A 22,591-nucleotide genomic window follows, 5' to 3' on the forward strand; every position below is an offset into this window, starting at 1 on the left:
GCATTACTCATAAACTGGCATCCAAACTTTAATACTTACCAGGCAATTAAATAAGTGTATGCTGAGACTTTCAATGTTTCGAATTGCTGGATTTGCACAGCTTTGCTGACAGCATACGGGAGGTTATTAATGACTACAGTCCCCCTAGGGGTCAATGAGACCTGGGAGAACTTGATTTATGATACCTCAACCATTACAGCACAAGATAAAATAGCATTGCACTTGTCTGTTCCACAAAAGGGAACTGTGTGTTTTTATAAGAATGATACTGTTCAGCTGGGTTGGAGCAATTGCAATGTGACTGTTCCTTATAGATGTTACACTAAAGGTAACAAAGTAGATCTTTATTGTAATACAAACTATGATTCATTTCTTGGATTGATGCACAAAACACTTGATGAAGTAAAACATAATTCTGTTCTTTATAAACAGCTGTCTATAATTCATAGAAAAATGTTTCATGCAGGGAGAGTGTACATTCATAGCAAGGTTACTACTAAAGTAGAGGATTGTTATTTTGTGTGTCATGGAAAGGCATACAAATGGTTACTTGAGAATTGGTCCGGCAGTTGTTTTTTGGGTTACCTGGTTCAGGCCATATGACACACTGTAGTTTTGCCTCATGGGAAAATTTGAAATGTCCGAGAAGTCATCAAGAAACCTGTAAATCCAGTGGGACAAATCGATGCGCATTGGAAAGACCATCTCTCTCTAGGCAAAGGGCTGACACACATGGACTTGAGTGATAGCGTCATATCGTGGACAGGCATATTACCAACATATGGAGCAGTAAAATCGATCTGGGAGCTGAGAAAACTGTCAAAACTTCTCGAAGTAATGAGCAACGCAACCTTTTCTGCTCTTGAATTGGTGACTGATGAACTGAATGCTATGAGAACTGTAGTGCTCCAAAACCACATGGCTCACGACTTCACCCTAGTGGTGAGAGGTGGTACGTGTGCTTTAATCCAAGAAGAATGCTGTTTGTATATTCCTGACCATAAACACAAGATAGACAATCATCTTTAGGTAATTCAGCAAGTGTCGGCCATGACCAAACCAGGCTCAAACCCACTGACAGACATTTTCCAGAAATGGTTTGGGGGGTGGGGTACCATCCTAATGAAAATCCTGACTGCCATTTGTGTAGGTATGCTCCTACTGGGAGTATGTGTTTGTTGTGGTATCCCCTGCATGAAAAGACTGATTAAAGACCTTATAGACATGTCAGTTTCTGAAACCTTATATCAAAGTACTGAGTTTGAAGAACTGTTAAAAGACTAAAAATGCTTTCATAAGTTTAAACTGAATGACTTTCTTAACTGCAAATCCTGAGTGGAAGAGGTTAGGAGAAGAAAACAAACTGTTTATGCTTATTTTGAAAGTAGAATAAAAGTATTAATAGGGGGGAAATGTTAGAGAAATATGTATTAATGTGTGTATTAGCAATATGCTTAGTGCATTTAGAACTTGAAAAGAGTTAATACATTTATTTTATTTCATACTGCATAAATCTGTACAAACTGCAGTTGCTTTTTGACCTTGTACTGTCAGCTAAATCTTGCTTGCACCTTGGAAATTTACTGAGAAGTAGATGATTTCTGCTTGCGTTAGGAAAATAATGAATAGAACAATACTGCTTATATGAAATTCAGACAAGAAGTTCCACTGTGCTATGAGAACATACACAGCTGTAGAAATAACAGATAATTAGGACAAAGCCTGCTTGAAAAATATGAACTGCAATCAGCATTTGCTTGTATCTGTATTAGAAAAGTACCTTGAAAAGTAACAGTGTACAATAGACGCTTGTAAATGAAGTACTGGTCACCAAGGCCAGGTTGTTTTTCTGAAATGTTTCTCACAAATCTAGTCATGTCAGCAGAAAATCTTTAGTAACACCTGCTATAGTACAATGCTTAAAGTTGTGTTTGATTACGTCAGCTTAGAAGGCCATGTCTTGTAAAACAGTATAGGAATGAGCATACTTCCTGTTAGTAGTTCGACAAATCCTTGTATTTGCATGCATTTGTCTCCTTGCTGCAAGTAAATTAAAGTGCCTTAACTGAACCTTATGTGTATTGGTCTTTGAAGTTTTTTCCTTTGACACCCTCCAAGCTACACGCTCTAGGGACCTAAACCTTGTCACCACAATAAACAGAACATGCTGGATGGATAGATTCCTGTCCCAGAGACTTCCCATACTCTGGAACAAACTACCTAGCTATATCAAATAAAGCTCCTCATTAGCACTCTTCAAGAAAAATCTGGTGATTGGATGAGAGATAGGAAATTCACCCCGGGGATGACTTCCGTGGCTCTGCTTGACAGGGGCACAGGAAAATAATTTTCTTGGGTAGCAAAAGCCAGGTTACCGTTTGACTAGTCTTATATAGGCCCTAGGGCCAATAGCCTAGTACCTACCTATGAACCATTCAAAGTTACTTAATCAAGTGTGATTTAGCATTCAAAGGTACTTAATTTTGCCTGGATCGCACATGATACAATTCAAAGACTTCTTGAATGCAGGTTAGGACTCCAAGCTTTGCTGAACACTAAGACAGTGAGCAGGAAACAGTATGTAGTAAAGGCAAAATACTGGTTTACAGGGAGGGCACTCAATATCATGGATCTGTGAAAAGAATGGATGGGAAGGGTACATAAATAGCTTATACAACACACAATAGCAATGAAAGAGGGAAGACAGGGTTCTTTGGAAATCAGATTACCATAAAGAGTAGAGACCAAAGAAACAGCCTTATAAAACCTAGAAAGAACAAGCAGGCTAGAGAGAGGCATCCAATCAAATGAATGCAATAGTGAAGCTCTTTCAAAAAACTTAGATTAATGTTTTAGTTGGGGATGGGGCAGACAAAGAATGCAAGCAGGTAGATGATAATCAGAATATAAAAGCACTAAAGCACAAACTGGAGCAAAGACAATTCTTTCACTATTGAACTTCTACTATAGTTTAAGGCCCCAGACTATGTAGAAATATGCCAGTAACACTGTTTATGGGAAAAATGAAGTAATACATGACTAAGGCTCAAAATCTGTAATAGTACACAATACTGCCAAAACCACGAATTCAGTTAGAAAACTGTCACCCATCAGGGTTTAAAATACAAACTGATAATGTTTACAAGTAATTTTGCTTGTAAAAATAGAGTGCAGAATAATGCAGAAACATAATGTTCCCTCAACTGCTAATTAAAATACAAGACTAAGGTCCCACAACAAACTGAAAAATGCAAACAGATAACTTGCTTGGCTAAAACATGGAGAAGAGCAGAGAAGTACAAAGAAGTATCATCACAAATGTCACTATAAATGCAACTGAAATATTCAAGCGGAATTTAAATAATTAAAATAATTTAATTGCATGGCCTTTTTGATGAAAAGCTAGTGGAACTCATAGTTCCACACCTCTCCAAGTCTTGGATAAAATACTCTAGCTGGGGGTAGCTCTGTGATGGAAATAGCAGCCTAGCTAGTGAGGCATCCAATCAAATAAAGGGTTAATTTAGTATTACCGATCGGCTATAGTCTATGTTCAGTTAGAAAATAGGTTTGTAGTTGTGCAATAAGTTAACAACCACTTTGACTCTTTTAAATAAAATTAATAAATCTCCCCTCAACATTCTGTAGGAGACAACATACAGGGTTAGGGCTTTGAGGCAGTCTGCACAGGCCATCTTATTTATTCCCTGTATTGTTTTAGTAAGGAAACATTGTGAACATTCACAATGTGCTGGTAAGGTACATACCAAAGGGGCATTGTACTCAGTGATAGGTCTGATGAGTAAAAAACAGTGGAACAATGACCTCCTTAGACCTAGATGCCATAGATTTATTTATAAGTTTTGCAACACAGAATGATTTCCTCACTACTGTAGACATGTGATGGTTAAATGCTAGATTACTGTCTGTGTATGTCCCCCAAGTCCTTTCTGAAATGTTTTTTCATCTCATTAATTCCATCCGTAATGACATCATAATCTGTCAATATGCAGATAATATCCTCCTTCTCACCAACCCGCACAAACTGCAACTCCTCTCAACACACATACATCACAGAAAACAAATAAATCTCCCATAAAAAAAATTCCTAAATGCAGATAAATCTAAATGTACTGTATTTTCCCCATTCAGATCTGACATTTAATTCAGGCTTTTCTTTAGAAATACCACAGGTTATACTAGATCAATAAACTTACACTTTTAAACACTTCTAACAATTCTAAGAAATGTAAATAAGTCACCAAGATAATTATACGGAGAAGAAATACCTGACACTGACAACCTGCATCAGGCCGGCCTTCCAAACCTCTTTTCAGTCAGTCATTAATTACTAACCTTTCGAAATATATATTCTGTATATGTTATGTATTTAGCCATATATTGGCTAAACTTTTCAGTACCCAACACTATAATACCCTAAAACTGATTAAATGGCCTAACAGGTTAAACATTTTTGATAGTACTCAAATATAGAAACTCTCCTGGAAATAGTGCTCAGATTTCTACATATTTCTTGTACACCATGCGGTCAGTTAGTCAGTTCAGCTTATCAAGTACTATTCAACTATTCATTCCTTTATTTTTTGATTATGCACTTAATAATTTAGGATCATAAGGAAGCCAGAACATGTCCTTTCACCCTGGTGGACATGTGGCTGGGAATGTAATTCTGAATAGAGTTTCTGTATGTTACAGGAAACACAAGTACTCACAAGCAGCATTGACTCGCATCAAGAAGGCACAGGAGGCACCCTCCCACAAAAAAAGTTATTTTTTTACTGTATTGTGCTATTTCAAGCTGTAATGTTTATTTTTATGATGTTGATAGGGTTTAGATGTTGTAGTTACAACCATGTTTTGCATTTCAGCTAACAGAGAAATAATGCTTCATACCAAACTTAGTGTGTGCATAAAGACTTGATAATTTAACTAGAAAATGGTCTGAAAGCTTTTCAAGAAGTTTGGAAGGAAAAAGCCACAGATAAATAGCACATCTTTTCTGCTTAGGTTTGACAAAGCAGCAGAGTGTAACATAATCTCTGAATCATTCAGAAATTTCACTTTGAACTACAAACTGATTAAGTCTGCATGTAAACTGTTGCCATGTTCAGAGTGTTAAATCAGCTTATGATATATATTTGGTGAAACTGTGTGTATAAAAATCAAAGTGTAGAGGCAGCTTTTTCAAATAATAGTTTGCAATCTCATTTGAAACAACCCAATATATCTAGCAAAGATATATTTTTCTAGTACGAGTAAAATAATTCAAGCTAAACAGTTAGAATATACAGATAAACATGGGCCCAGTTACTCAAGACAATTATGTACAATCCCTTAAATGAAAAGGGTATGATTTTGCTAATCTGCAGTCCTGGCAATAGCATGACTCATAAAACTGAAATAATGTTACTGTCATTACTTCAAAGAGCAAAATCATACACAGTCCCTTTAAGGAACTGTGCATGATGTTCCCAAGATGGCCAGTGGCACACCATGTCTACTTACTGGTCTGCAGTCATAGCTGATGGTGAGGCATCTAGGCTTTGCTCTCCATTGCTCGACTGCTGTGACTGTGTACCAGACTACACTAATATAATATGCTAATGAGGAATCTAACACAGTTAGTGCTCCCACTGGCTGGAGTGTTGCTACATTCTATAACTCTATGTACTTGAAGTAGCAAGGTTTGCATAAAACAACAGGGTCTGCATTGCTGGTACTTTCTTCTCCTATTCTCCTGTACAAAGGATTTCTTTTAATTCATATCTGACCATGAAGAAGTCTAATCAATGCAGTTACAAGCACTTAACCTCTTTGACACCATCCCATATTACTCAGTTAGTAGTAGTCTTTTGAGACCATCCAGTACTCAGTTAGGAGTGGTGTTTGTGAATTGTTTATGATCCTACATGAATTATTTACATTTGTACACTATGCATACAGTACTGTGCTTACACATGAGGCAAGACTGCATACGTCTAACCCCACGCGAATGAACATTTATAAATTGCAAAGGGATTTGTATATCATTCTATGTCAATATCAATCAGTTTTTTAAGAATGGCAGCCATAGTGTCTAGTCAAACTAAGCAGAATGTAATGAATAAAGAAATCAGGTTATTTTCACTTCATGACATTCAGCTGCTCAAGGTCATCCGTTCACAGATTAATGCTTGCCTGTATATTCCAGGTTGAGATGCTAAAATACCCTGACTGTTTCTGTACACGTACCATTTCCAAGTCTCTATGAATGTCCTGGGCTATGACTGAAATAGGTCCAACAGGATCAGTGGTCTACCCTGGTTAACAAATTCAAACTGAATAAAAGAAAATAAATGAACTCAGAGATAGTATATTTATAGATTGTAATATGGTGTCTTACCCCCCCCCCCCAAAATGGAAAGAAAAAATCTTTTTTTTTTTTTTTTTTTTACAATTTGATCCTTAAGACCAGTATAGTGTGACTCATGCAGTCAGACGTAACTGAAACCCATACAGTAAAAAACAAAGAAACTAGTGGTCTTAAAACTTCATTAATGAGCTCAGTCACAATAATTTCCAAAAATCATGAAACCCAGGTAGTGTTCCAAAGCAACAAGCCTTTACTTGTCACGGACAAGCAATCCTCAGTAACAAAAAATCAGAAATATTTTAACAATGTTAAACATATCAGCTTTTATATACTTAGAAGTAGGTCTGGACAATATATGTATTGTTTAGTTTTAAACCAGCCTATTCATGGCAAACAGTATAAACAGAGACATAAAAGTGCATTTTAGAACAGCAAATACCCACACCAATACACTACTACTGATTAGATCAAACTAAATCCTAGTTAGGGAAAACACTACCTATTTGCAACCCACACTCCAAGATAAGGTATTAAGAAAAGCACAACATATACATAATAAGATAAAGATAAAAAGACTTAACTAAAATTGCTTTTGGTTAACTAATGGAATAACCCCTTCATCAGGTCTGTCCCAAGAACTAAAATCAAGAAAAAAACGCATAACTAACCATAAACATAATCAACTAAAACACTATAAATATAAAAATACATCTATCTAATATCTAGTAAATATCCATCCATGTGTACTTGTGTGCATAAAAACTAAGTAATAACAGCTCAGAAAAAAACTGTCAGTGCTTTGCAAAAAAAACTGTCATGACAGTTTACAAGTTTACAAACATGTTTATACAATGAAAACTAGTAGAAAAAACACAACAAATACAGAAAACAGTAGATGAAGTAAACTAGTAATTTAAATAAGTGTGCAGATGTGTGCATGAGTGTCCACCAGTATGGTAAATGGGGAATTACAGCAATACTACATGGTAATAGTGGTATGAAAAATGTTTTGAATTTACCATTTCAATCTCTGGTATGATGCAATAAATATAATCAAGGCAGAATCGAGGTTAGGTTAACTAAACAAATTTATATTTTATACACATTCTACACATCATTTTTATTATTATTTATTTTATCTTCTTTTGGGTTAGGATGTCCTCATTGCATAATTCTACCAAAAGGCCTAGACCACATACGGTCATTGCTAATTCTGAAATCAGTAATGGGATCCAGGATTATATGTAATATCCTCTGGTTAAGAAATCATTTTCAAGATCATTCATATTTTTCAGAATAGCGGACAAATCTGTGGTAATGCATGCTAATCTGTAGCCTTGTGATTTTATTGCATTGTGCTTAGTTTTTGCTGGATGCAAATTATCTCTGTGAAGTTAGTAGTTCACTCCTGTTGGTTTCCTGTATAAGTTACTAATTCATTTTCCTCTGTCTTAATCAATACTTCATATCAAGGAAATGCACTGACTCTGAGCTGATAGAAGTGGCAAACCTCAGGAATGATGTGGAGTTACTTGATATAATGGATAAACTCAGTGAGTTTAGCTTTTTCATTTTGCCAGACTATGAATACATCATCAATAAAGCAAAGATAGCTGGTCATAAAATTCCAGTATTCACTTTGTAGTACAAATTCTTCCTCCCAGTTGCCTAAGGATACATTGGCCAGGCAAGGGGCCATAGCCACACCCATGGCTATCTCCCCCATGTGTTGTAAGCCTAGCCACTGAAACTGAAAAAAAAATGCAACTCATCACCAAAGGTAATAGCTTTCCTAAGCATTCAGTTTACCCTTGTGTAGCATTATTATTTCTGCTATAAGCCTCTGTAGCTGCTCCAATATAGTAGAAGATCCAATGGTGACCATTTAATTTTTGATGCAGTTTTTGAATGTATTTAAGCATGAAATGTGAATATTTTGTAAGTAAGGCAGAACATACAAAATACAATGTTACACGTATGTGCAGAAAATCATCAGAATTGTATAAAAATGTGGAAGCTACATTAGCAAGACATACTATGAAGTTGGTCTAAAGGGCAAGTTAGAAGATATGAGGCTGTCAATCACTGCACCTATATTCAGATATTTTCATCCAAATTGCAAAGTTTCAGCGGCAGGGCTAGCCACCTGACGGTCTAAACAATGACTGTAGATGATTGTCACTGGTGAAGTGATGCCCCAATCCCATATGCAAAAATGGGAAATGGAGTTGTGGATGCATGACTTCATTACATACAATGTTTCAGATGGATACCAGCCCGAAAGGACAAGGGGTCCATAGTACTGCAAGAGGACAGATGTGGAAAGTAGTGTTTATGCAATAAGTACTTTAATAGATGCACCAAACAGATATGCAGACATCAAGAAGGTACTGCTGTTCTTCAGATGTCCACTATTTCACAAATATGTATACAGGAAACATATTCAAGGTGAGAAAGATCACAAGTCTTTGCAAAGCAGTTTCAAAAACTTATTGCCAAAACTACCCGTTGCATTACAAAGAATGCTATAAGCCAAGAAGACCAAATGCATACAGCTAAGATGATAAGCTCAGCTTATCTGAACAAGTGCCAAAAAGATTTGATTTGATGGAGGAAGATCTAGAAGGTTTATGGGCAGTGACAGAAATTCCAGTGACTCTTGAGAAAATGCAATAATTTAAATTGCTGACAAAAAGAAATACAGGAATTCAAATGTTGACAGAAACTATAATGTCAGAATGGTCACACAATGCAAATAATTTGTATACTAACCATAATGAGGTTTCAGAGATGACATATCTTACATGTAAACTTGTTGTTGAAAGATGAAAAAGTAATAATCCCATTTCAGCTATACACACACACACACACACACACACACACACACACACACACACACACACACACACACACAAACTAAAAAGACAAAGCATCCAAAAAGCCATGAATTTCACTTGGGAACAAGGAAAGTTATTGACACTGACCCATCACAACATTATCAAGTCAGTATGTAGTGCAAAGCTATGGACTTTGTGGTGTGTACAGAAATCAAATTCAGGAACTGGAACTGATATATAACAAAATTCTGACATTGCCAGAGGTAAAGGTAGATGAATTTTTTCAGCACAGTAATCTCAGCTTCCTAATTTATGTGGACTACCATACAGAATGCCAAGAAATAGTTTAATTCAAAGATAGGACAAACTTTTAAGGAATTAATGTGTTAAGATTCAGTGCTTACAAGATATGGAATTTCTAAGCAAGTCAGGTCAGATAACAAGTATCAATCTGTATGTCAAGTTACACATCGCATGGGCAAGTATGCAGAGTATGAACAACATACTAATGCAGAGTATGAACAACATACTAAAAAAGTATGGTGTGTTAGTATGAACATTAATTTAATATTGCTAGATTATACGGCCATGTCACAACAGTCATTTGGTCTATAACCTTCACAACTATTAATGGTTTGAAAGTCAAGAATAAAGCTAAGAATAAACTTCCAGCATCCTTCACATTGTTGGTTCCTGAAAACAAAATGCAAGCATCAGACATTCTCAGACAAAGTCAATTAAAACAGAAGTAGTATTGTAATAGAATTGAAAAGTACTTTGTCAACACTAAGTAGAAGGGGCAATCATGAAATTAGTTCAAAATCTGGGCCTTGCATTCATGGATAGTTATCGGTCATCATGAAAGTCGAAGCTCATACATGGTTTGTAGTGGTGATTTATAGCTACACAGTAGAAGGAGAAACATTTCCTCAAGATTCCAAGTCAATGTTACTTTCAGGAAATTCTGCTGGACAGATTCAACTCAGATAATGTCTCTAAGATGATAATAGAGATATACAGCAGTAAATGTCAGATCAGGAAATTAAAGTTCTACAAAATCAGTTAGTCAAGCACTCATGGAATATTTATTGACTACTCATAATGCTGCTAAACAAAGTGGTATTCAGTTTACTGGGGACATTCTACATTATACAAGATATGATAGACTTGTTAAAAAGTCATTCAGGTATAGTGACTTAAAAGAATATTTACTGTTACAGTGTATTTAAATTGGTAATTATTAGGTATTTCCCCATGACTCACATCTCTGAATAATGTTAACATGGCTTCATTTCTACACATAAGATGTACAAAAGTATCAGTAACTTTCATCCACAAACAGCCACCCAATTTAACAAATTATATCCACATTTTTGATTGTATACACCTCAGTCACCTAATTGCAATAACATGTTAACATCCAGAGTAAAGTATCTCAACTTTGTTTCACACAAACAGTGGTTACAATATGGTATTCAAACATGCTTCACACAAACTGTATTAGTCTTACAAAGCCAGAATAGTGATCAAATGACATTTTCTTCCACAGACAACCCCTGTCCTCACCAATTACAGCTATTTTGTTATCTGTGTACATCATGGGGGTCTAACTGTAAAATAAAATAAGAATAAGGTAAGGGCTACAGCAATTTCTTTAAATCTGTTTCATACCGTTGTTTTCCAGCCACAATTAGGTACTCCTACTCTAAACTGCTGAGGGTCAAGCCTATTGAGGCTGTCGGCATCATGGTTACTGATGTTAGTTATGATTCATTCCATGGTGTTATACATAGTGTTTGTTGTCCTGATAGGCCTATAAGTCCCAGGATAATTGGTTGGGATACCCTTAAGGAGGACATCACTGTAATAGTTTGCTGGACTTCAAGGACAAAAACATTAGCTAAATTCAAATTAGAACTATTTATTAAGCAGCCAGGTATGCTGATTACCCCTATGGAAGAAATGTTTTGGTCTTGTAAAGCATCCTCAGCACCTCTTCCTTTGTTAGGAAAGGTGGTTTACAGGACTCAGAGATGTGAGAATTTTGGTTAGAAGTCTCCAGGGTAAAGTTGGAAATGTCACTTGGGTCCAAAGAGGAAGTGTTATTTGAAATAAGTCCAAAACAATGCTGATAGTCATGTTTTAGTTTATAACATAATTAAAGAAATATTTATAAATAGTCTTAGCCACTAAGTTCTTAGGTAGTTACTAAGTACACATTCCAGGAGAACATATATTAGAGAGCCTAGTACAAATTCCCAACTGCCCCAAAGCATACTCTATTTACATAATTGGCTGACATTCACACAAATGAAGGATGAGGGAATGAAACCCTGTACCATAGGAAGTAGCTTAGGCATCATTGTGCAGTTATTGTGGTACTCAGGCATATCTGTTAGGCTCATGTCAAAAGGACAGCACTCATGGTAAAACATCTGCACTATGCATCCAGCACTGCCATGATGTCAGAGTCAGTATATATGGTTTGGAGGGTAATGTCTTGACATGGGCTATTTATTATTCCCCTAGACATACTTTTTCAGAGATTTGTTTTTACTGAGTAAAGATAGTAAAATAAGTTCAGTGAGTTTTCCAAAATTCCATACATTTCAGAGTGAGGATATTTAGCTCCAAGGGATGAAAGGATGCTTCCCCACATCTTATGTGAGTTTCAAAGGGTGCCGTTACAAAACTAAAAAAAATATTCACCTGTATCTTAACTTATGCCAATCCTCGGTCATTATGACTCTTAGCTAAAATTCCAACTCTAAAGCACTGTGGTTAAAAAGTAAACAGATCTGCAACTGAACAATCTCAAAGTCTGACAGTTAGTGGTTTCTTTTTAAGCACTGTTTCTGATAAACACATATTTATTGATGAAGAGGTGATTTGGTCTCATTAACTAATGTTGATGTGACACTCCAACCCCTATTCAAAATGGAAGAAAGGGGAATGATGACAAGGGTGAGTTGTGAAATGGTAGATAGATATATATATATATATATATGTGTGTGTGTGTGTGTGTGTGTGTGTGTGTGTGTGTGTGTGTGTGTGTGTGTTTCTTCAAAGCATCTGTTTTTAAAAATGTAATTCCATACTTTATAACATTGATCAAATTGTTAGCTCTACCAAATTAGGTAAACATTTTCCAGTTTTCTCTACATGAATCCACATAAGATACCACACAAGAAAAAATATTTTACATTTTTGCTATACTTCTGCTGAGTCAATGATGCAACTTTTTTTCATAAGCCATATTTTTCTTGATCCCAAACTGCCCTACAATTTAGCTGTTTATATTTTCTATAAACATTGATTTGTTGTTCAGCTTTTCTCCTTCATGTTATATATTGTGATAAAAACTCTAACAAGTGCTTGGAAAAGTTTAACACTTATAGAAACATTACCTCAATTACTTAATTCCCAAATTATTAATCGGGGGTTCAGTATAGCTGATAAATTGCTTGGGTTTAAAAATCAGTTATTAGAGGTGAAATATACATTTTTCAAACTTTAGTATCCTGCTTAAAAAATAATAATTCTAATTTGTAACAGAAACCAATATTAAGGCTAAAAGAAATGAGTAGACGTTGAAAGTTAAAAAACTGGAAGTAAACTGCAGACATGTAACCTTTCCACCACTGTCTGTGTGAAGACTGAATGACGTAAAATTCTATACTTATGACTCCTAAAAATGTGAATGCTACTAATCTCCTAAAACATGTTAGCTTATCTGCTTACTCAGTTTCTACAGTTGCATGAATGTTTTAGTTGTGGCAATGACATATTCTTCATAGATAAAATATCCACTTGACATAACATATACATAAACAAAAGCATGGCCCTAACAAATAAAGGTTTTATATACCGTTTCTTTTTTATCACTTTAATATCATAGCTTTAGCACTGTAGTATATGGAGTGTGGTGATTATGCTCTGATATTCAGAAAAAGACAAACCAGTTAAGTTCTACAGTGGCATGTTACCTGACCTTAACAATTGTTACATGCCCACTATTAAAGTTGTTAAGGCTGGGTCTAGTACCAGTCAATAAATCCTGCTGGTACTCACCAACTAATGACAGTCTCAGAAATAGAGGTGAGTATAAATGTAACAGACTACATTACACTGCCTTTCTGACAGTGTCCACTAAGTGTTTTATGGCTATGAAAGCCAGCAAAATAGTTCACAATTGTTTTCCCTGGTAACCAGTAGGATATGGAGCAGATAAAGCTCCATGCACTACAAAGAATTATGATTGAGTCACTGATCATAAACTTAAATTCACTCTCAAGTTGAATTTATTGGCATCAATGTATCAAACATATAATAAACAGATTATAATCAGTGGCCCAGTCATACTCTTCTATGTAAGAGATATGAGATTGGTCAAGAATCTTTTTTGCAGACTGGTCTGTTCTTTCAGCAGCTCTATTTGATTGTGGGTAGAGGACCCAACATAAAATATATAAAGCAATACATTCTGATTTAAGAAAGAAAGCTTCACTGAGCAACAAATATCTGTAGAGTTTCATTCAACTAAATTGTTAAATCATTGTCTATCAGTACAACAATGTCCGTACAAATGACAAAGCCAATGCTATTGAAACATCAGTAGAAATGTTTATTAGCATTCTTAAAAATACAAGACCACAGTGAAAGCTGTACAGTACCACCTTACAAGCAAAAAGCAAATAAATCCTGACAACTAGTCCTATAGGCTTGTCTGTCCAAATATTTCTTAAACACTAAATCATTCCATATATGAAAAAGTCACGAATAAGAAACAACAAAAGAAATAGAGTTTGATAGGCATAAAATATACAGCGCTAAGGCAAAACTAATAATACATAAAGAAACCACATTTGACTGCACACATCATGGACTATGTTAGAAAAACTTAAGACATTTTTTAATGCTGACCATATGCCTCATTACTTGATGGGTTATGTAAGAAGGAATGCTGAGCTGAAACATCTGATGGCTTGTTTACTGCCTGGTTATAGAAATACATTTGTAGAGTACATGAAAAATGGTGTGTGTGTGTCTGTGTATGTCAAGATGCGTACAAGCATATACACACACACACACACACACACACACACACACATATATATATATAAGAAACAGCAGCCCAGCGGAACGATGGAGGCAAAAATACACAATGGATATTCGAATAAATGAATCAAAAACCTTGTTCATAAAAGCGATGTTAACGATAAAGCCAAAAAATAGTCCAGTTGTAGATAAAACACAGTTTTAATAGAACAGAGAACGTGAGCACTTTCAAGAAATAACTCTCTTCCTCAGACGTTACAAGTAAAGCAGTACAATCAAACTCTTAAATGTATCATCTCATATCCTGTATCCACACGTCATTTCCTTAGCCACAAAATCACAAGTATTACAATTAAAACACATATATTTAAAATAAAACAATAAATAAAAACACATGCCAATACATGTAATAAATACATATATGTAAAACTATCTCAGGGGTCTCGCTTTTAAAATCGGCTTTAAAGGGACATAATCATTTAATCCAGCACCCCTATGTGCTGCTAGACGGAAAATCCATTTGACTTCCATCTCTTCTGTTGAATTAACAAGATCACCGCCCCGTGGACCATCTCTTCTGTTGAATTAACAAGATCACCGCCCCGTGGATCATATCTCATGGCATGTAATACTTGAAGCAAAAACTTGTGTTCCTCACCAAACATCAGCATATGTTTGGAAATGGCACTATATGTTTCTTTCCTGCAATACGTATACATGTGATCCCTAATCCTCTCTCTGAGAGACCTGTTTGTTTTTCCTACATAGAAACAGAAACAGATCTGACAACAAGCAACGTATACAACGTGTCTAGTGTTGCAGTCAGATCTGTTTCTGATATCCCATAGTCTCCCATCGTTCAAATTGGAAAGAATCTAGATGTATCAATGAACTGATATTGCAGACAGGAACCACATTTTTTAGTACCAAATTGCCATGGTAGAATTTCATTATTCCTATTAAAACACAAACCAGGAAAACACAACAGTTGTTTCAAGTTCTTATTATTACTGTACACATATCGTGGACAATTGCCCACAACCTCACGTATATCTGAATCTATCATTAGAATACCCCAATGGTCTGATATAATTCGTTGAACATTAGGGGTATTACTACCTAACGGTAGTATCAATGAGGACTGAGGTCCCAATTTTGTTGGAATAACCCTGTCTTGACTTCTACTCGAAAAATAAGGTTTACCCCTAGAATGTCTTAGGTGTGCTACCTGTTTACATATACTATTTACTTCAATAGGTGAGTAATCCCTATTCACAAAGGAGGTTTCTAAGTTCTCCATCTCCAGGCGGAAATCACAATCTTCAGAACAGAGACGCGAAAGTCTCAAAGCCTGCCCTTTCACTATATTGTGAAATATTTTAGGATCATGCATACTATCCTTAAAAAGAAAGGAATCAGTATGACAGGACTTTCTGAAAATCTTGGTATGGAACATATTCCCTGCCTTATAAATGGTAGTGTCTAAGTAGTCAATAGAGGTGTCTGAGAACTGTAAAGTAAATTTCAAAAAACCATCCTGGTTATTCAGTTGTTGCAGGAATAAAGCTAGAGAGGCACCAGTGCCACGCCATAGGAGAAAGAGGTCATCTACAAAGCGCCTATAGAAGGCGATGTGGGTATTATTAAATATAACCTCCTTCTCCCAGGCTACCATCACCAAATTGGCATAGGAATTGGCACAACTGGTGCCCATAGCTACTCCCGATACCTGTCTATACATCCTATCCATAAATAGGAAAAAGTTGTTCTCCAATACAATCTCTAACAAAAGGCTGAGAAAATCAGCCTCAGTAATGGACATGTATTCATAAAACAGAGATTTAACCATCTGTATACCACTCACATTTGGTATACATGTAAAGAGAGATGTAACATCAAGGGTGGCTAATAATACATCATCACAACTATTTGTAGTGCTAGCATATTGATATAGGTCTCCAAGAAAATAACCAGTATCCTTAAGAACACAAGGAAACTTAGACAAGACTGACTTGAGCTTGTGATCCAGATACACAGAGATGGGCTCCGTCAGCCATCCAGCTCCAGCAACAATGGGCCTCAAAGGAGGAGTAAGAGGATCCTTGTGTACCTTGGGGAGACCACTAATGCGTGGTATCAAGGGTGTATCAACTATAAGATAATCACATAAATCCTTGGTAATAATATTTAATGACACACACTCACTTAACACATTCATAATAGTTTTGGAGCACTCCATAACATTAATGGAATCAACCCTTTCATATTCCGATGTGTTCAGCATATTAACCATTGTGTCAACGTAGTAAGAACGGTCCATTACTACAATCCTACCCCCTTTGTCCGCAGGTCGTATAACGACAATTTCATTATTCCTCAGGGCTGAAAGGGCTTGAAATTCCCCAACAGATAGATTGCCACCAGCACTAGACGCAACAAAACCAAGGCCATGGTAGACATCATTTTCAATACCCTTAATGAATAACTCCAAGCTAGGATGTAGCGGTGGATTAGTTAAACTTTTGCATCTAAAATTAAATTCACAAGTAGACCTGTCATTATGATGTAGTAACTTCAAATTGATACCTCTAACAAACATCTGTAGAGCTATAAGAATGTCACTCAAGTCAATTGACATACTGGGAATAAAGGTAAGACCTTTATTCAAGACTGAGAGTTCAGCTGTGGAAAGTTCATATTTAGAAATATTCATAACTACTGATTGTTGTTCCATTTCATTTTGTAGGGATGACGTGCTTCTGTATATGTGTCCCTCCTCTTGGGGTCTCTGGGTCGATCGTAATTGATCGACCTCTTTCTCCCTATTCGAATGGGGAGGGGTACCTCTGGAAAATCCCGCTTGTCCTTAAGTTGTAGCTTATCTAATTGTATTTTGCGTCGTACCACAGTATTGGTACGAACTAAATTTCCGGCCGAGGAGATGGATGGTTCTTCGGCAGGAGTAAAGTACACTGATTTAATGGACTGAGGTGAAAGGACAGCATCACAGGATTCACCTGAGGCATTGTTGTTACCAGTTCTATTTATTCCCAAAGGACCATCATCTCGGTTATGCTCATTCAAAGCATGTGCTGCTTCATTCAAGGAAACTTGAGCAGCCTTATCCACTATTAAATATTCCTTAGGAACATCATCAGTTGTAACATTATTATGAATAGTCTGTTGTTGAACTGAATTACTCAAATTACGTGTTTGCAAATGGTTAACAGTTTTAGGCCACAAAACACATTATTGTTTTTAAAATCATGCTGATCTCTACATAGCTTTCTCTTTTTCTGATTTAGTAGAGTATTACCAAAGCGAGTGACCTTCTCCGATATTTCCTGTAGAATTACATCCGTTAAGTCACTACCAACAGCCTTAAGAAGACGCTGTTGCTGCCGACTAATGTTAACCAATAATTCTTGTTCTACAGGTTTAAAGTAATCAATAATGAGCTCCATGTAAGCTCTACTAGCTTGCAAATTTATTACCTGCCACTTGGCCAGGATGTCCAGGTAGGCATTGCCATACGTCGGCATGTAAGTATACGGAGGCCCCTCGGAACCACTTTGTAATGTAAGCTCGCTTCTAGGTGTTGCCTCTGTAGTTGCAGTCTCTTATATTTAAACAGATCATTTTCCATGTCCCTTCTGAGTTGCCTCACCAGAATGTTGCTATCAATATCCAATTCCATGTTCGATGTCGATAAGTCATCCAACAGAAGTAGTGGGTTGCTCATCTCCGTCAACAACCCTGAAAGCGGTCCATCCAAGGGACAATCCAACTGCTGTCGTACACCATTCGGCTCAATAGGACAGTCAGGAAGTTGTCGTGTAGTCGCTATATCAACAGGACAATCATCCACAGGTCTCTCCATCGTATATATATATATATTTAGGTTTATTATCATTTAATTGAAATAGACTTGCTAGAATCCACTTCATGTGAAACCCGATCCTCGAACATTGGCAATGTCGAACTCCAATATTGCCAAAGTACAAATCTCACCACTATCTCAACCCATGTTAAAGCTCATCACTAGTTCACATTCGAGATGCATTTCGGCAATTCTGGAGTTCGGCATTGTGTGTTTACACGGACGTCGGTCGATGATATGATCATTCGACTGAGTCCATTTCAATAAAATGATAGTAAATCATATATAGTGTGTGTGTGTGTGTGTGTATATATATCTATATACATAAACCAAAAAAAAGGATGAACGGACTCTAACTTCATGCATGGAAACCTCCGTATGTTAAAAGAAATCCAGCAATTAAGAAAAATACAAATTATTTTATTACAAGTGCCAAACTCTAAACAAATCAAAAGTAGAACAGTTTGAACAATCAGTTTCTTCAGAGGTATTTAAACACCATTAAATTGCATTATAGGCAATACATTTTAAAATCACTTGGCTGACTTTAACAACTAGAGTTGCAATACATGTTAAACCATACTAAATATTTTTTTAAAGGTTTTCTTAGAAAATCATTGTTTTAGTTCATAGTTCAAAGTTTTTAGTACTAAGCTAACTGCCCTTGCGAGCCATTTTAAGCCTAGCCAATTATCCCTTGTGAGACTTAAACCCTGCACCTTGTGTTAGTAAGGCAAACACCTTAGGCATTAAGCCACCCTCTGAACCCCCAAACAATTACTACAAATATATTTTTAACCACTACCTACATAATGAAGCTTTTTAAATAAATAACATAAATATAATGCATGTTAGCCAACTGCAAAACATACGTTCAAAGTTTTACATAGTGCATACCCACCTTGGAGGACAGGACCTTTGCTACCAGCTCCAGTACCACAAGGTTCATAGAAGAGAACAGCTGCAGATCTATGCAAGTCTGGAAGAAAGAGATGACTTGTAGTGCTACACTGTTACTATGGAGATAAGGAAATTCTGTATGCACCAAAAAATGACCAATCAACAAATTACTGCCTGACTGAAGACACCAAACATGGCACAAGAATTAATCACAGATAATGGTACAAAGTTTGTATCCACAGAGATTCAACAATTTGCTGAAAAAGATGGCTATGTGCACTCTGCATCAAGTCTCTGCTACCCACAATCCAATGGATCTGCTGAAAGAGCAGTCCAAGTGGCCAAAAGGATTCTTCACCAATATGATCTTCATAAAGCTCTTATGTCTCGTCATTCTAGTCATAGGTTCAAAGGTATATACTAGGCTAATGAGTACCAAGGTCTTTATAAGCCTAGCTGTGCAGGTGTGCAGTCCAACCCACTTGTATCATGGGCTTTTTAGGAGGGGCTATGGTCATTGGGCAGTTTCTAGAGGTTATGTAGGGGAGGGTGTGTTAATTTAGGCATTACTGTCTGCCTCTGTCTATCAGAAACATGGGGAACAGATCCAGAGTGAATTTCCAATTTCCCATTCACTGGTCAAGCTTACGATTAAATAGGGTTAAAGACTGATTGTGCTTCACATGGATGGGGAGCCTGTTCTAGAGCATGGGGATTCTCTGAGTCACACATCTGTCTCGCTAACATGTATTATTTATGTTACAAGCAAAATTTAAATCCTTGGGTCTAGTGGTTCTGATGCTGTATGTTCTGCAGATACACAAAAGGTCTATCATAGCTAGATACAAGGATGCCTTGTATGCCAGGGATAGATCATGTCTCAGTAATCTGTAGGAGAAAGAGTATATAGATAAAACTTTAAGGAGATCAGTACAGGACAATTTGTTTATACCCTGGATTCTCCTTGAAAGGAACCTGTGTGGGTGTTCCAACTGTTGCAAATATCTGGTCAGGTACATGCCAAAGGGGACATTATAATCATTCATGGGTCTAATAAGGACCAAATAAAGTGGAACTATGATTTTCTTGGACCTGGATGTCATGCCCATACTTATAAGTTGATCAGTATAGAATGATTTTCTTACTAACTTGGCCACATGTTAGTCAAAGGCTGCATTACTGTCTACATATGTTCCCAAATCCCAGACTACCAGGTCGACTCTTAGAGGTGTCTTATTGATGGAGTAATTAGACTAGGTGGCAGTTTTCCCAAAAGGCACTATAATGCATTTCTTCACATTGAGTTTTAACCCGTGATTTTGGCACCAGTCATTTTTCTGTGTTACATCCTCTCATAAGATGTTTGTGTCATGGTAGGACTCTATGACAGTTCCCAATTTGCAGCATTCTCCCATACTGGTCAGTTTCAGGGCCAGTATGTTTGAACCTCTGATGGTTGTGCTCACTATCTTGTCAAGGGCATTTGTGTTAATAAAGTCCAGGAATCTTTAAGTATGAGGCAGCATATGTTTGCCAGTCTATAGAGGGGTAAAGTCTCCCATGAATAGGGTATTTAGTTTAATGATGAGTGTTCTCTAGTAGGTCTAGGTATGAGCTATGGGATTCTAGGGACACAGAGGGTGACCTATAGCTTGGTACGATATGGTATGGGACTTCATCTATGGTGATTTGTATGTGAATACATTTCAGGGCCTCATTCTGTTTAACCAACACATAGTTCTGCTTGTTGCTGATACAGATTGAGACTCCTGCACCTTCTGTCCCCGTCTGTGCAGCTGATGATCTAAATGTCTATATCATCCAGAATAAGGAGAGCTTGTATGGTGTGGAGTTTCTTGTTTATCTTAATATCAGGAAATGGAAGAGTGATTTTTTATTGTTAAAATTGCACAACATCCTTGAAAAGCTGCTTAAACAGGTATTAGCTGAAATGTGTATAAAGTTTAAAATTCTTTCTAAGGATTCTATATTGCATTTATGAATGTCTCTTATATATATCAAGCATTATGCAACTGGAATACAAGTCATTTACAGAAAAAAAAGATCAGTCCTTAGAGGAGATGTAATGACCTAAATTCTGTGTAGAGCTTTCCAATGTATATATGTGCAAACATGCATTTATCTTTAATAATGCTTATTACCCATAATGCATATAGTTCTTGCCTTACCCTTGAAAATAAGCTATGATGGTAACTGTGTTTTCAGTATCCTGCCATTTTGTGTGAAATTAAAGCTGCATCACAACCTTGAAATTCTGAGTCTAGTCACATTATTGCACAGCACAGTCCAGGATCTGGTACCATAAATCTGACTCTTTTGTGGAGAAACTCAAGTTATAGTAATGTATGACAAACATAAAAAGCTCATATATGAACAAAAAGGTACAGAGTGTAATATTTTGTGTGAAGACATGTTTGAAGCATTGGGATTAAATGTCACAAAAAAGAGAACTACAGGAATGCAGTTAACAGCATTGCAAGGAGCACCATTATTTAAAACCTACAGACATGTGAATGTAAAAAGTAGCAGATCATAACATATGAAAAATATTTTTTCTAGCACCTTAGATGACTGGCATGTTAGAAACTATGAATGAGTAAATAAATAAATAAATTCGTAATGTGAAGGCAAAGAGTGAAAGTGTCCTCGTATAGCATCATAAATGGTACCACAGTGGTACAGCAGGCATTTCAAAATTGTATAGAACTATAACAATGATGGTATTCATAATTATGCCAATTTATTTAAAGACATAACATTTCCCAGGAGAAAAAGTCATACATGTAAGTCCTGGTGTGTAGAGGTGAGAAGGAAATTAAGTAAAGGGAAAATATAAATGTCATTGAAAAGCAATCAGAACCAATAAAATGGGTCAATAGTATAGTCAGACCTGTAAAGGAAGAAAAGAGATGTACTTGTATTGATCCAAAAGATCTGCGTGAAGAAAATAAAAGATATCACCGCTCATTGCTTACAAAGAAGAAATTATGACACCACCAAATATTAAGTTCTTTGCACTGTTAGAGGCAAATTGGAGAACTTTGATTGGCAAATGTAGAAGAAACATTCAAATTGTGTACTTTTAATGCTGCATTAGGATGGCACAGATTCCTTAACTTTTCATTCAATACTTCGACAACACTAGATGCATTCGAATGACCTTTTGCATCGCATATCCAGTAATGAAAATATTAAGTATAAATTGCCAATCTATTAGTGTGGACCATACACAAAAAGAGCAAACCAAAACACTGTTGCAACTGCTAAAATGATTACAACAGCATAATTTAAAGTTAAATAGCAGAAAATATAAAGTCTAAAATACATGCATCATATTGTAAAATCATACTGAAATCGAATGTAGAAAATGCTGAAGTAACTATCAAAATGTTAAAGTGAGAAGGCAAGCAAGCCTTATAGAGGTTTCTAGAAATTATGCAGTTTCTTCCAAATATCATGCCTAATACATCACAGATTACTATGCTTTTAAGACAAACATTAAATTCAAAATCTAGAAATTAA

The 22,591-nt window shown here is 36.2% G+C and overlaps 1 protein-coding gene across 4 annotated transcripts in view; it reads right to left on the reverse strand.

Moving 5' to 3' along the window:
- DCX (doublecortin) overlaps positions 1 to 22,591 on the reverse strand; it is a 770,468-nt gene that overhangs the window by 253,324 nt on the left and 494,553 nt on the right. For 2 of the 4 annotated variants that reach the window (XM_044087888.1, XM_044087887.1), the window contains exon 5: positions 19,050 to 19,127. The exons of the other annotated variants lie outside the window; for them this stretch is intronic. In XM_044087888.1, coding sequence (XP_043943823.1) covers positions 19,050 to 19,127 — 78 coding nt within the window. The remainder of the gene's footprint in view (positions 1 to 19,049; positions 19,128 to 22,591) is intronic. 4 annotated transcript variants of the gene reach the window in all.

This window comes from Protopterus annectens, chromosome 11.part0 (assembly GCF_019279795.1).
Source record: "Protopterus annectens isolate FY-2018-M chromosome 11.part0, PAN1.0, whole genome shotgun sequence".
In the NCBI taxonomy this organism is placed as follows: domain Eukaryota; kingdom Metazoa; phylum Chordata; order Ceratodontiformes; family Protopteridae; genus Protopterus; species Protopterus annectens.